Source organism: Medicago sativa, chromosome 1 (genome assembly GCF_051527215.1).
Source record: "Medicago sativa cultivar Bolivia chromosome 1, Bolivia_mono, whole genome shotgun sequence".
Classification (NCBI taxonomy): domain Eukaryota; kingdom Viridiplantae; phylum Streptophyta; class Magnoliopsida; order Fabales; family Fabaceae; genus Medicago; species Medicago sativa.
The window spans coordinates 56,954,356-56,970,503 of NC_140749.1; the positions used below are offsets into that span (position 1 = coordinate 56,954,356).

General features: G+C 32.7%; 2 protein-coding genes and 1 long non-coding RNA gene across 3 annotated transcripts; 1 reads left to right on the forward strand and 2 right to left on the reverse strand.

Moving 5' to 3' along the window:
* Positions 1-587: 587 nt before the first annotated feature.
* Positions 588-1,336, reverse strand: LOC146955653 (uncharacterized). The gene is made up of 2 exons (XR_015011423.1): positions 982-1,336; positions 588-716 (listed from the first exon to the last, which is right to left on the reverse strand). It is a non-coding gene; the product is annotated as an uncharacterized LOC146955653 (long non-coding RNA).
* A 1,808-nt stretch (positions 1,337-3,144) lies between these two features.
* Positions 3,145-4,149, reverse strand: LOC146955654 (transcription repressor OFP13-like). Its single transcript, XM_085712677.1, has one exon. It carries the CDS (start codon positions 3,983-3,985, stop codon positions 3,290-3,292), a length of 696 nt encoding a protein of 231 aa, XP_085568803.1. The 5' UTR covers positions 3,986-4,149; the 3' UTR covers positions 3,145-3,289.
* Positions 4,150-9,087: 4,938 nt separating this feature from the next.
* LOC146955655 (uncharacterized) lies at positions 9,088-13,356 on the forward strand. Its single transcript, XM_085748906.1, has 4 exons — positions 9,088-9,937; positions 10,861-10,927; positions 11,009-11,347; positions 13,137-13,356. The coding sequence occupies exons 1-4, from the start codon at positions 9,088-9,090 to the stop codon at positions 13,354-13,356; spliced, it is 1,476 nt and encodes a 491-aa protein (XP_085605032.1).
* The last annotated feature ends 2,792 nt before the right edge of the window (positions 13,357-16,148 follow it).

Here is a 16,148-nt window from a genome sequence, read left to right on the forward strand (position 1 = left end):
AAAAAAAAAGAATCTTTTCAGGTCAGTGAGGTTCTGAATTTAGATCAAGCATGGAAATACAACCATGTGAGCATAAAAGGATATCTAGATTACACCAAAAAAAAAAAAAAGAATTTCAAATAAATCATTTTCATCTTTGGTAAATTTACCAAGAGCTATAGTCATAGTGATCCTCCTATTCAACTACTTCAACCATTTCCAAACACCCCCTAGCATTTTCAGGGATGGAACCTTCGAGGATTTTTTCATTTTATATATGATATGATTTTCCGAATATTATGCACTTTTGGTACATATAAATTAAATTTTAAATATAATTATTACCATGCACATAAGGAATGGATAAGGGACCCCAGATGTCAAAATGAAGAAGTTCAAAATTGACAGATGCATGGGAAAGACTATAAGTAAAAGGTAAATGTTTTTGTTTTGCATAATGACAAATATCACAAACTGATTTATTATCAATGCTAATATTGGAATAAAAAAGGGACATCGTATTCATTTTCTAATGAGATAAGCGACCCAATCTGAAATGCCATAAGGCTTTATTTGAAATCATGGTACTGGAATTACAAGCAAGTTGATTAACAAAATTACAAGATTTATTTGTATGACTAGTAAGTATACATCAACAAAATTACAGAATGGACATTAAATTTGAATAGGCCATCCACTTGATTAACCAAACTGATCATCTTCATGGAGATTTGGTCCTGCGTCAGGCATTTATCAGGTGAGAATTGAACAATTCAAGACAAAGATTAACACAATTTAGTAACATATATGAGGTTCAATTTAAAGGCAAGAGAATATAATATATTGGTGAGGTATAATTCTAGAGTGAAAGAGATATTACCAGCATAATGCACAATAACATGAGTACCATTTAGTAAGGTAACACTGACAAGTTTGATTTGGTAAAAGGGGCAAAAACAAGTAATATTTGAAAATATATGGTTATTGCGTGAGATTTGGTACCTTGCCTGAGATTGTTGATTGACAAGCGTAATGTAGCTATGTGAATATGATTAGCTTTAGAAAAATGCTCGTTTAGATTAGATCTTCCCAACCATCAAATGCATTATCATGAAAGACAATGGTTTGAGCAATTGAATCAAATACATAGTTAATTAGCCAAGAGTGAACGAGATGATTACACATTTCCCAAGCATTACGATTAAGATCATCAATAGCAGGAACATGTATAGATCCATTGATGAAAGGTAATTTGTTCTTAGCTCCTAATGCACATTGCATCGATCTTCTTCAAGAAAGATAGTTTGAACCATTGAGTTTGGGAGAAACGATAACAAAATTTGGCCACCTTATAGAAATATTGCTAGCTTCGCCGCTGGTTAGAAAGAAAGTATTCCTAACCTATTTGCAGTGAGGGTCTCATGCACAAGTCACGGTCTAAGCCACCTGATTTTAATATATTTGGATTAGATTAGATTAGATGTTCTATATTTAAATCCTCTCCAAAAAAATGTTCTACATTTAGACGTTCTATCGTATAATTTTTTTGGGTTACTTCTATCGTCCTAAAATTTTTTCGGTATCATAAATAACACGACGCCGTTGAAGCAAAAGCATGTCCTAAATTCATACGTGCTACATTTATTAGTTACTACCAAATTACCAATATATAAACCATCATGTGTCAATCAAAGAAAGCAAGTGAGAATTTTTAACATTATCTATAACTCCAGTAGGATTTAGGAAAATTTTTCAAATCCAATCTTTTTTTAAGGAAACAAATTTTAATGTGGACACTTTTTACATTGACCAAAATTGTTTGAAACTTCAAGCGCAATCCAAGTTACATTTTGGAAGCATAGACATGTTGTTCTCAAAATTTAACCTATTCATTTTCTTTATTTTTTTTGTTTAACCAATATTCAATACAAGACATGAACTCAACCATCCGGTACACTTGTTTGGTCACAAGCATAAATAAAACTCATTAGAGACACTCACATGTAAAAAATATGAAAGGGAAACGATTTAACTACTATGTGTTTTTAAAATAGTTCAATAATGTGTATTTTATGAATGTGTATATAAGTGATGTTGATTGGGTTTGTGATTATATAAGTATTTATCCTCAACCGTAAGAAAGAAATTTTTTTTTAGAGCTTCAACTTAAAAAAATGGTGTTAAAGATTATCAGTACTTCAATTAAATTATTAAGCATCAGCCCATAGTGGTACTTCAATTAAATTGTTTAGAGGGCAACCATTACATAGATTTTTTTGTCAAGTTTGGACATGCTTCAAAATTAGACGTGACCTTTTGGATGTGACCTTCATCGGAGTTGAAGTCAGTGTTAAGACTTGATTTCCTAGGCCGAGCCTGAGCCCTATTGTTATGATTTTTGTTTCTTCTTCACCATTCTACCAAAATACAACTGTTTACAAATAACTTGTTGAATAAAAACATTTTATTCACTTATTGATTATAATACAATAATTGTATCAAAATCCTTCAATTTATATTAGCATTTGTAAAAGCCTTATTCTTTTGGTACAATTCTTTTGGTGTAATAAAAACTTAGTGGTTTGGTATAAAAAATAAATACTCATAGTGGTCAACGGGGCTTTTTTTATATACATAATAATTTTAGTATGATAGGATAATATCATAATGCCTCAATCTATGGTAAAAAAAAAAGACTTTCAAATTCAAAAAGCATTCACAAAAGAATTTATATTTACCGCTCTGTCAAAACGATCAACATGACTCTATTATGAAATATTGTTTCAATCTAGGTTTGTCGGTCACTAATTCTCTTAAACGACGGTGTTGCAGCTTTCCGATGGCAACACTGCGCGTCTATGCTCATGGTGATGGTTTTGTTTTGTTTGTGTTTGATTTGTGATTCTTGGTTTCAGTGGTTTTGTCGCTCTCTGATTGCCGTTCAATGGCTTTTATTGAGTGTTTAATTTGTAGTGGTTGGTGTTCAGTTCAGTATAATTAAGTCAAAATATAGGAATTCCACCCTCTAAGAAGCTACGTGTTGAACACAGTTAAACACATTCAACGACATACAAATTGTACAAGAGACTAAGAGAAAATAAAACAAAGAAAACAAAACCATTGGAAGAATTTGTAAGTCTTCACTATTCATAATTAATATAATTAGAACATAAAAAAAAAAAAGTTTACTTGTGCTATTTTTGCACTACTTCTATTTTATTACATATACAATTCACTACTCAATATCATTTGGACCATTTTTTCAACAAAATACAGTCTTCAATCCCAATCTCCCCTTTTATTCCTTAACTTACCAAGGTGAACTATAAGATGAAATACAAGGTGTGCTCCACAATGAATCAAGAGAAGAACAACTATGAATAGATAAAGTAGAACAATCTTGTGAACTATGATCAAATCTAACAAATAAATCAAAAAAAGCATCAATAATAAATCCATGATTTCTTTTCTCATTAACTTCCAAATACCAACTCAAAAGCTTTTCTAGGGTTTCCCAATCGTTAATGCCATGAGCCTCCACCATTTCCACGATAGAATCTTTGAAATCTTCACAAGGATTTCGCGAATCCATTGAAAACTCAAGGGTGTTCTCAAATGGTAATAATAAGTTGTTATTATTGCTGCTAATTATTTCATTCGATGAAATATTAATTATTTCTTTGGTCTTTAATATCGAGCTTGTTTCATTCGGATCGAAGAAAAGCCTATCCGAACACAAACCGCAAATCATTGTCTCTATTGAATTGCCACTATTACCTTTGAAATACTCATAAGAAAATTCAGTTAATATGGAGTCAGAAGTTTCTAGGATATCTTTGTCGGTGGAACCTACAAAAGTTGGGTTGATGGATTTGAATACGGTGTCGTTTTTGTTGGCTCTAAAAGAAAGTGTTTTTGGTTGGTTACAAGATGGCCAAGCCCATGAAGAAGAGGATTTTCCATCTTTGTTTTTGAAAAGAGAAAGAAACTTCATTTTTTTCACCATTATGGTGTTAGCTTCTTAGAAAATCAAAGAAAGAAAAGAAAAACAAAATGAGTTGTTGAGGTTTTAGGAAAGTATTAATGGGGACTAAGTGAGTGAAAGTGATTGAGTCACAATTTAAAAGAGCGGTGAGAGAAGAAAAACCAGATTAGATTACCACCTTTGGATGTGGTTTTATTTGTAGGGTCAAATCAACTTAGACTTGTATTAAATTCTTACGGTTTGTAGAAATAAATGTAATTCAGTCCTATTTATTATCATTATTAATATTATAATTACTAGCATCCAGATGTGTCCGTGTGTTCATCTATTCGTTCTTTTTATCGCGCTAACACAGGTAAATTATGAATAATATTTTTTATGAAATTAGTTAGATTTTGATTAAAATTATTTATAGATGTTTGTGATTTAAAATTATAGCATGCTTATCTTTTTAAATACACCAACAATATAAAATATAATATAAAATTTTATCTTTTTCAATGACACCAACAATATAGAATTATTATAGAAAAAATTGTTTAAGATTATAATTGGAATAATAACTAATTTAACCCAAAATCTCATATATTTTTTAAACATTGTTATACATAATATTGTTCTTATTGTAGTGAGGTCGTTCCTATTTTAATAGAATTTAACTATTTTTTTAATTAATAGCTTAAGTAATATTATAAAATGGATAAAATAGTAAATAAAATACTTTAAATGAAGGGTAAAATTGAAAATGGAAAAACCCGCTCAAAAATTAATATTACTATCTTTATATAACCAACAATGAATTGATCTAAGTGTTAAGGGATTTGGGTCCTTAAGTAAATGTTTAGGGATCCGATCTCTGAGTTTGACGTGTGGAGAAAATTTGGTTTAAATGGAAGAATCCATTTTGTGTTTGATAGAAGTTCTCCGACGAAGATTAATCACCGTTAAACAGCAGCGAAAATTTTGTACCTATAATATGATAACAAAAAGAAAAACAATATTACCTCCGTCCATATATATAAGACTCTTTTGCTAAAAACATAATAATTAAGAAAATTGGTTTTTGCATTAGATTTGTCAACAATGTACATTCTCTTTTCAAAATTATCCTTCAATTATTAAGAGAGAGAGATAGAGATGGTTGATCTTTAATTTTCTCCATTTAATTAGGGGTATTTTTGTGAAAAAATAGTTAATGCACCTTGATATTTGAAGAGGGTCTTTTAAAAAGGGACAATAAAATTTTGCAAAAGAGTTTTAGAGTTTTATAGATAAGGATGGAGGTAGTATCACACTATTAAATGTAATTTCAAGTCATTCATGTCATGAAAAATAATTCTTAAATTGAGTCGTGGAAAAAAAAAATCATGAAACATGTGAAGGAGGGACTAAAATCATAAACTTAGATATAGGGTGATAAAATCATGTTTCGGTTAAAATAGATGGGTTTAAGACGAATTTTGTATTTTTATTATTTTTGTGGCTTTGATAAGACTAATGCTGTTTACTAATTTTAATTGCTATATGGTAGTACAATATTATTATTATTTTGATAAATTAGTGCTTCCTCCCACAATATTTTATTTTTTTAAAAGGGCCTCCCACAATAGTTGTAGCGTTTGAAAATTTCACACAAATTATGAAGAAAAAAGAGAGAGAGAATGATAATTTTTCTAAATATTATAAGAGAATGATAACCAGGGCCCTCAGAGTATTGTTAAGCAACTAATAAGTAATTTTTTACAAAAAATAATGTAAATATTACTTAATCAAAAGTCAAAACTTATATTTTTAAGACAAATTTTCTATTTATAGTTTTCTTATAAATCATTATCCTGAAGGCACTGGTTAGAAAAACCCATAAAATATTATAGGAAAGAGGGAGTACAATAAGTTTTTTTGATCTTTAAAAAAAATTAAGTTTTTGTGGGGAATGGATCCTCTCCAGTGACTGAGGGTCCAGTGAAATCTCAGCCTTTAAATCAAAATAAATTCTTGAAAATCTAAATGTTAAAAACTTAAAATTATGAGAGATAATAAATTTAATGGTGTAGATTCCCACACTGCAGAAAACAGGAGAAAAATACACTGGAGGAAATCCCCTCCCGTTTTTGTGATCCATTCAAAAAAATAAAGTTTTTGTGATATTTAATTTGTTCTTATCAAAAAGGATTCTGTTGTTAATACTATGTTCTAATCCAATTTGAATATGATCATTGAATGCAATTAATAACAATATTACTTCATCCACCTTTTTTGACTTAACTTTTTTTTTATTACCTTTGACTAGACTACTCCCTTCCTTTTCAATCTTTATTAATTTTAATTTGGGTCACGGGGTGCCCCGGGGCACTGGTTAAACATATCATAAAAGGGAATTATTAACATAAAAGGAAACTGTTTTTGACTTTATTATAAATTGATTACACAATTTCAATGCATTAACTACTATATAATTTCTTTTTTCATATCCTTAACTAGTGCTTCGAGGGCACCGGTTAACATTTCCCTTTTAATTTTCATATCTGTTAACCCTCCATGTTTTTTATTTTTAGTGATATCCCTCAAATTTTAGAGGAACAGAGTCCTAATAATATATAGTTCGATCATAAGATAACTATAGTTTAATCAAGAATTGTTTAAACTAAGAATCAAATTCGAGTTCTCTCGAACGAATTTTTTTTTTAATAAAGTTTATTAACTATCTGAGCTAAATCACAAATCACTTAGTTAACCCTCATGGTTTTTCGAGGATTGGAGCTAGGTAATCTAATTTTTTTTAATAAGAAGATAAGTAAATCTAGTTAATAAATATGATATCATTATTATTTGCTTTCAAGTGTTTGCGACACAATCCAAATAATCATTTTTCTAAATAATCTTAACTGGGTATAATTTTAAGATGAACCTCTATTTTATTGTTGGATCTTTTTAATTTAATTCTTGTATTCAGTTATGTTATAATTTCAATTTAAGTTTCTTATGCAAAAGTCTACGTCAAAAAAAAAAGTTTCTTATGCAAAAGTCTTGATACTTTCACGGAACTAGGGGGTGTGGCATACTTAGGGCTTATGACTGAACATAGAAACAAAACAAACATTATTTTATGAACGTTGCATATGAATCTTATTCTTTCTCCCCTTGGTAAAGTAGACGATATAGGGTTGCCAATTTGTAGAACTACTAAGGTAAGAGAGAGTATGTTATGAACTTCTAAAATTCATAGACGAAGTTGGAGCCTTTAGACGACAATTTAGGAACCCCAATTCTTTTATGTTTCAATTATCTTTGAGAGAATAAGACCTCACTCTAACATTACATACGTGTACCTATTGACCCATGTAGGATTGACGACCATACACCCTTAGTGTTGTGTATAACCTTAAAGTTAGTAAGTGAAACTTTACAACTAGAGGGACGTATTTCCCTATGAAATCATAACATAAATAGAACCCTTGTCGTATAACTGAATGAAGATCTGCCTTTTAAATCCAACAATTAAATAGAGGGGATTCGAAGAATCCTAACATTCTGCAATCAAACCAGGTTACTAACTCACTACTGCTTTGTGCAATCAAATCAACTTGCAAAAAACCCTTAATTTACTCGCTTTGATTATTTTATTTGTTTTTATTTTATGTTCTAATAAGTAACGCTAGTCGCCGAGTTGAAACAACAATCCTAGTGAAGACGATTTTACTTATTACTTTTTTACTTGTGAATGATATGATACACTTTCCGAAATTGTCCATCAAAGATTCTTAATACTATGATTATATCATTTTGATAAAATTGTTTCTTTGCAACATAAAAGTTAAGATGAAGAGTTCAAAAGTCAAATTGTTTTTCAAGAGGAAAACCATTGACATTGAAAGTTACGAAGAAGTTATAATTTCTTCATCCGGACTTGAAAAAGTTCGTGAGAATCCAAGAATTGAAGAAAATGAGCCTCTTCCTTCAAAGGTTAACATATTTAACCCGGATGACATTGAGAATTCTTTAGAACGTGATCTGGGAAAGCGTATTTAAATTTGGCAATATCCACCAAATCAAAAGGATGCAATTCGAAAAGTGTATCTAAAAAACAGGGTCCTTATCAAATGAAATTAGAAAACTATCCTTTGTTCGGTATCGACTCTTAGTTCTTGGATCATAGATTCAGGAGCCAGTGATCACATATGTGGAAATCTAAAGTGGTTTCATTCTTACAATGAAATCACTCTCATTTACATAAAGTTACTTCATGTCATTTTGCTATAGCTAAAAAATCAGGAACCATTAAATTTTCCCCTGATTTTATCATTCATAGTGTTCTTTATGTGCCTGAATTTAGTTTTAATTTATTTTCTGTGTCAAAATTGAGTAATTCTCTGAATTGCACAATCAGTTTTAATGGTTTTCAATGTTTAATTCAGGACAAGAAAACTATGAAGATGATTGGTTTTGATGACAAGAGAGAAGAATTGTACTACTTGAATTTTTCAAATAAGCTAGCTTGTTCTGCAAGCAAGACCATTCACTCAATTGTCCCTCTACCAGATAGTGCTCATTGGCATTTTAGGCTTGGTCATCTTTCTTTTTCGAGAATGAATTTGTTGCAATCTAGTTTTCCTTTTGTTCATGTAGATTCAAAGGCTACCTGTGTTGTATGCCATTATGCTAAACATAGAAAACTTCCCTTTCCTGAGAGCTGTAATAAAGCTGAAAAGCCTTTTGATCTAATACATTTTGACATTTGGGGTCCTATTTCAATTTCTTCCATTCATAATCGTTCTTATTTTTTAACTGCAATAGATGATTTTAGCGGATATACTTGGTTAACTTTAATGAAAACTAAGAGTGAAACAAGACAACATGTCATTGACTTCATCAATCTAATTGAAAATCAGTGTAGTTGCAATGTTAAAATTGTAAGAAGTGACAATGGACCTGAATTTACCATTCCTTAATGTTATGCTTCAAAATGTATTTTACACCAAACTAGTTGTGTTGAGACTCCTCAGCAAAATGCTAGGGTTGAAATAAAACACCAACACATTTTGAACATTACTAGAGCTTTACTTTTTCAATCTCATTTACCTATTTTTTTTTGGACTTATGCTGCTATTCATGTTGTTTTCATCATGAGTAGAGTTCCTAGTCCAATTTTACAAAACCAATATCCTTATTTCTTACTGCATAGGAAACTTCCTGATTTACGCCAATTGAAAGTTTTTGGTTCATTAGCATATGCATCTACACTGCAAGCTCATAGAAGCAAACTTGCTTCTAGAGCAAGAAAATGCATTTGTCTTGGATATAAAAGTGGAATGAAAGGTGTTGTTCTCTTAGACATACATTCAAAACAAATTTTGGTTTCTAAAAATGTGACTCATCATGAATGCATTTTTCCTTATAAGTTTAAACCTTCCACTATTTCATGGGAATATCACACCAATATTAGCAAAGAGTCTATTACTGACATTGACTCAAATACTTCCCAACACCCTACAGACACTCACAATACAACAAATACCTCCCCTCCTTGTAATTTTCACCCTGATAATTCCATTGATAATTCTGCATCATCTTCAATTTCACCTATTATTCACAAATCCACTAGAATCAGGTCTGCAACAGCTTATTTGAAAGATTATGTGTGCAATACTTCTGCTCAATCATCAAAATCTGCCAACTCAGGTATTTCTTATCATATATCATCTTTTCACTCTTTTGATCACTTATCACCTACACATAAGGCTTTTTCTGTCTCTGTCACAAAAAGTACTGAGCCAAAAACCTATAAAGAAGCATGTCAATCTAAACTTTGGTTAGAAGCAATGAATCTTGAATTGGAAGCTTTAGTTAAGAATGGTACTTGTATTGTTGATTTACCACTTAATGTGAAACCTATTGGTAGCAAGTGGGTTTATAAAGTCAAGCACAAATGTTGTGGCTCCATTGAGATGTACAAGGCGAGATTAGTTGCCAAAGGTTATAATCAGATGGAGGGCCTTGATTTCTTTGACACATTTCCCCTGTTGCTAAGCTTACAACAGTTAGAACTTTACTTGTTATTGCATCTATTCAGAACTGGAACCTACATCAATTAGATGTGAACAATGCCTTCCTTCATGGTGATTTACAAGAAAATGTTTACATGGTTATTCCATAAGGTGTTCAGAGTGAACCTGGGAAAGTCTGTAAATTGAAGAAAAGCCTTTATGGTTTGAAACAGACAAGCAGGAAGTGGTATGAAAAGTTGACTACACTTCTTCTAGTTAAAGGATATTGTCAGTCAACTGCTGATTATTCTTTGTTCACTCTTCTACAAGGAAACGATTTCACATCTCTTTTAGTATATGTGGATGACATTATACCAGCTGGCACTTCTCTCATCGAGTTTTAGAGAATTAAACTCATTTTAGATTCTCAGTTCAAGATCAAAGACTTAGGAGTTCTTAAATACTTCTTAGGATTAGAAGTAACTCATTATAAAGAAGGTATCTCTAGTTACCAAAGAAAATATTGTTTGGATCAACTTGAATCTTCAGGTCTTCTAGGTGCTAAACCTGCTATTACACCTCTAGATACTTCACTCAAATTGCACAAAGACACTAGCAAATCATTTGCAGATGTGTCTTGTTACAGGAGGCTCATTGGAAGATTATTGTATCTAAACACTACAAGACCTGATATTTCTCTAGCTACTCAATAATTAAGTCAGTTTTTGAATGCTCCTATTGTCACTCATTATAAAGCAGCATGCAGAATTCTAAGATATCTCAAAAATGATTCTGGACTTGGTCTTTTGTTTCCTAAAAAATCAGAAGTACATGTTCTAGGTTATGTGGATGCAGATTGGGCAAGGTGTATAGACTCTAGAAGATCAACTACTGGTTTTTGTTTATTTCTAGGTTCTTCACTCATATCCTGGAAGGCTAAGAAGCAACCAACAGTATCAATATCTTCTTCAGAGGCTGAGTAAAGAGCTTTGTCAACTGCCACCTGTGAGCTTCAATGAATTCTATATCTGCTAAAAGACTTCAACATTAAATGTGTCAGGCAACATGTTCTATATTGTGGTAGTCAGAGTGTTATTCACATAACATCAAATCCAGTTTTTCATGAGAGAACAAAACACCTTAAGATAGATTGCCATCTGGTCAGAGAGAAGCTTCAAAAAGGCATACTCAGACTTCTACCTATTTCAACTAATGAACAACTTGCAGATTTCTTAACAAAGGCTCTTCCTCCTCCTAAATTCAGTTCATTCATTTGCAAGCTGAGAATGATAAATATATATCATGCTCCAGCTTGTGGGAGGCTGTTGAAACACAATACACAAGACATAAAAGCACACTTACTCAACAATGAAGAGAAGGAAGATAATAGCATTCAGAAGTTTGTTACACAAGTTATTAGATTCTAGTTTGTTTTAGAGTTGGTTAGCTTTTGTAACTGAATAGCTGAGCTCTCAAATAGTTTGGTATCATCTAGAATAGTATAGAACACACTAGTTTATCATGGTCACACAATAACAAACTATAAATAGTTGTACTTGCTTATATTCCAAGTTAACGAAAATTCATTCATATTTTTCACAATCTTTCTCTCTATTTCTCTCTTTTTCTATCAATGTTCATCTTCTCATCACTAATATTATTTGAACGGTGAGCCATAAAATGACCAACTAATTTAGTTCACGTTGTTTCTGAGGTAAACAATAGGTCGAGTCGAGTTATTTTAGATTTAGTTAGACACAACTCGATAAAAGTTGGATTTAGTTTGACGTGGATAATTTTATTTTTAACTCGAACTTGACTCTTTCTGCTCGTTGAACAACATGTTTCCACTCATTAGCTTGAATCAACTAGATCAAAAAAAATTAGAACTATACCTAGTGAACGCATGCTCAGGAGAAAATTACAATTTTGCATGTTTTAGTATAAAAATCATAATAAATCGAGATGTAGTCGGAATGCAGCGAAACTTTGTACATCCTCTCTATGTATTTTTATAAAAGTGTTTGGGAAAAAAAATAGCTCAAAATTTGATTTCTAGAAGTGTGATGTGGGTTTAAGATGATTCCATATGTGATGAAAAATGTAACAATATTCCAACAAAGTAGTAAATGAAAGGGGAAACGAAATAAACAAAGATAAACTAGGTTGAGAAGATGAAGAAGACACCGCAACATGGTGATTGATAAGCCAACATGAATGAATCACCACAATACTAAAGAAGCCATTAGTAAGATTCAACAAGTTTTAGTTAAAAAAGGAGAACTATCTCACTCAACATTCTCATTAAGAGAGCAATTCTATTTCATTTCAAAATTTTCCTCAAATAAGGTTACAAATGCTTACTTAAAAAAAGTTTATCCTAAATCTAAATAGGTCATAAATGACACCATTCTTTAGGCTTGTATTAGGTTTACATAATATTTTCCTAAAAGAAACCATTTTTCAAGCAACGGCAAAGCATTCTCTGTAATGCAAGTCAACAAAGTGTTTTTTTGTTGGTTAGGTTGTCGCATATCTACGTGCCTTGTATTGTTTCTTTTTCGCCCTCTTGTCAGCAACAAGTGTCAATCTGCATCTACAAGATTAAAGGATCAGAAGCATCATTTATGCCTCCAGTGTCAACTGTTGAGTGTAATTCAAATACTCTAGTTAGTTACTATTCTGTTGGTTAGTTTTAGAAGTTAGTTGCATCCTTACTTGTAGTACAAGTTTGTTATGATATTTTACTCAAGTTAGCTATTGTATATAAAACACCAGTTCACATAATGAATAAGATACTTTCACTTTTCATTCACTTTTCATAATCTCTCTCTATTCTCTCCTCTTTCTATTCTCACTTTCATCTGTGATATCTCAACAATAGAGGTTTTGCTCCAATAAATTAGTGTCCAGAGCCTATCTGGTTCGTGTTGCGCAACAATGGGTTCCAATGGAAACTTTCCCACACAGTTACCAAAATTGAAGATAGATAACTGGGAAAGTTGGAACATTCAGATGAAAGCGTTGTTTGGCTTCCAATAAGTGATGGAAGTAATCACCACCGGTGTCCAAGAGATTGGAGTGAATGCAACAGATGCACAACGCGCAACATTTCGAGAGCAGAAGAAGAAAGATTGAAAAGCAACCTTCCTGATCCATCAAAGCATAGATGAGGTGAATTTTGATAGGATCTCTACCTGCACATCAGCAAAGACTGCTTGGGAAACACTGGAGAAGTATCACGCAGGTAATGAGAAAGTGAAGAAGGTAAAACTGCAAGCCTTGATGAAGCAGTATGAGCTTCTTGTTATGGAAGAACACGGGAAAGTTGGTGATTTCGTCAACAAGATTCGATCTATCACAAATTTTATGGCACAGAACAGTGAGACAATGACTGATCAATATTAAGGTCCATGTATGATGCCAGTCACAAATTGATTATTAAGGTCCCTTTGTCCAAAAATAAGACCTTTCAAATCAATATTAACATTGCTGAAGTGAGGTGTCTAAAAGCAATTGAATCTATGAATAAATTTGGATATGGCATGCCAGATTAGGCCATCTGAACTTTAGAAGTCTGAAAGAATTAGAATCTAAGCACATGGTCACAGGATTACCAAGATATCCCTGGAAAAATTTATGAAGTATGCATGGTAGGGAAGCAGCCTCGTAATTCATTCAAGTCATATCTGCCTTCCAAACCAAGTAACTAGTTAGGAGTAGTGCACTGCATTCTGATGTTTGTGGTCCATTTGAGGTACCTTCACTTGGAGGTAACAAGTATTTCATTTATTTTGTTAATGAGACAAGTAGAATGATGTGGCTATATTTGATAAAAGCAAATAATGAAGCATTTGATGTGTTTAAGAGATTTAAGAAAAAAGTTGAAAATGAGAGAGAGAAATCCATCAAGATCCTCAAGACTGGGGTTGGACGAGAAAACACATCAAAAGAATTTGAGAAATTTTCTGATGATGAGCATGGCATTACTCATGAGGTTACAGCACCATATACACCACAATATAATGGGATAGCTGAGAGGAGAAACATAACAATTATCAACATGGTGAGTATGCTGAAAGAAAAATCACTGTCTAAGTTCATGTGGGGAGAAGCAGCTGCTCCTGCTGTGTATATTCTCAATAAATGTCCCGCTAAAAGATTATCAAAGATGGTACCTGAAGAAAAATGGACAAGAAGAAAGCCTACGGTGAGTCGCCCAAGCGTTTTTTGTGCTTTGTGCGCTACAGTCATATACCTGAGCAAAGAAGAACCAAGTTGCAAGACAAAAGCAAACTTATGATCTTAGTTGGTTACCATGCAACTGGAGCATGCAAATTGTATGATCAAGTAAATGAGAGGATTGAAATCAATAGAGATGTGGTGATTTCAGAAGCAAAAAGTTGGAGCTGGAAAAACAAAAGGACTGATTCTAGTAGCCCAACATTACTTGAAGATTGGACTGGAAATTGATAATGCTGAAATTGTAAGACAAAATGTTAGGCATGGAACATGCAGAAGCATTGTGATCCTGAACAATCACAAAGGAGAAATAGAAGACCTCCTGCAAGGCTAAATGAGTGTATAGGATGTCAATGATGGAGACTTAGTTCATTTAAGCGGGCCGGCCCGCCCCATTTAGGCCCGCCCCGTCTAAGCCCGCTAAAAATGAGACGAGACGAGGTGAGTCAAATTTTGTGACCGAGTCCAAAATCTCACCCCGCCCTGTTTAGTGGCGGGCTTGCGAGTTGGCGGGCCGGCCCGCCAAACAAAAAAAATTTATTTTTATTTTTTTTACAACTTAATTGTTACAAAAAAAAAAACTATGTTGCTTTTATCGTAAAAAAAATATAAAAGAATAAGTAGCAACTAAATTTGTGAAAAACAAGATAATTATCGAATTGTCGAATTCAACATCATAACTAATAGCAAAATAAGGTAAATGCGCAACATAAAACAAATAATAAAATAAATCCAACAACCAAATTATAAAATAAGTTTCAAAATAAATAAACTCAACGACCAAGATAAATCCAAAAGCATAAAATAAGTCTCAAAATATATCTAACAACCAAAATAAATCCAAAAACATAAAATAAGACTCAAAATAACAAATTGAAACACGAGTTAAGCGGGCCGCCCCGCCACGCCCCATGCCCGTCCCATTTCCAACGAGTTAAGCGGGTCGGCCCGCCCCGTATTTTAACGAGACGAGACGAGCCGAGCCAACTATAGAAAACGAGTTCAAAACTTCGACTCAGCCCGCCAAAAATAGCGGGCCAAACGGGCCGGCCCGGTGGGTCAGACCTGTTTTGCCACCCTTATTCATTTTGCATTATTTGCAAATGTTGAACCACTAAGCCTTGAAGAAGCTTTATCTGAGAAAGTGTTCCATGAAGCAATGATTGAAGAATTAAAGGCTATAGAGAAAAATCAAACCTGGTACTTAACTAAATTACCATTCAACAAGCATCAAATTGCAGTAAAATGGGTCTATAAAGTGAAGTTGAATCATGATGGGTCAGTAGCAAAGCATAAACCTAGATTGGTTGCAAAGAGATGGCATAGATTATCAGGAAGTTTATGCACCTGTGGCAAGGATTGAAACTATAAGACTAGTAGTTGCAATTGCAAGTGTAAAGAGGTGGCCTCTATCGCCAAATGGATATCAAGTCAGCCTTCTTAAATGGACCTCTTGATGAGGAGGTTTATGTATCTCAGCCACCAAGATTTATAAAGAAGGGAGATGAAGGAATAGTATACAGACTGAACAAAGCTTTGTATGTTCTAAAGCAAGCACCTAGAGCCTTGAATAGAAGAATATATTCATTCCTGATCAGATATGGCTCTGTGAAGTGCACTGTGGAGCACGGAGTTTATGTGAAATCAAAGCTAAGCTCAGAGAATATAATGTTGATCTGCCTGTACATTAATGATTTACTATTCACAGGGAATGATCAAAGTGAAATCGATGCATTCAAGAGAATAATGCACAATGAATTTGAGATGACTGATATGGGAAAACTAAGCTACTTCCTTGGTCTGCAGTTTCAAGCTCAGGTATTATATTGCATCAGCAGAAGTACATGAGGGAAATTTTAAAAAGATTTATTATGTTGGGGTGCAATCCTGCAATCACACCCATTGAGGTTAATGCAAATTCCGAGAAAAACATGGAAGAGGAACCATTAGATAGCACA

What these genes read in the sequence shown, in the direction of transcription:
- LOC146955654 (XM_085712677.1), bottom strand. Translation starts at nt 3,985, where the DNA reads ATGGTGAAAAAAATGAAGTTTCTTTCTCTTTTCAAAAACAAAGATGGA.
- LOC146955655 (XM_085748906.1), top strand. Translation starts at nt 9,088, where the DNA reads ATGAGTAGAGTTCCTAGTCCAATTTTACAAAACCAATATCCTTATTTC. An exon ending in GGCGAGATTAGTTGCCAAAG is followed by an intron (nt 9,938 to 10,860) that starts GTTATAATCAGA and finishes GTTTATTTCTAG; the next exon opens with GTTCTTCACTCATATCCTGG. An exon ending in ATATCTTCTTCAGAGGCTGA is followed by an intron (nt 10,928 to 11,008) that starts GTAAAGAGCTTT and finishes TAAATGTGTCAG; the next exon opens with GCAACATGTTCTATATTGTG.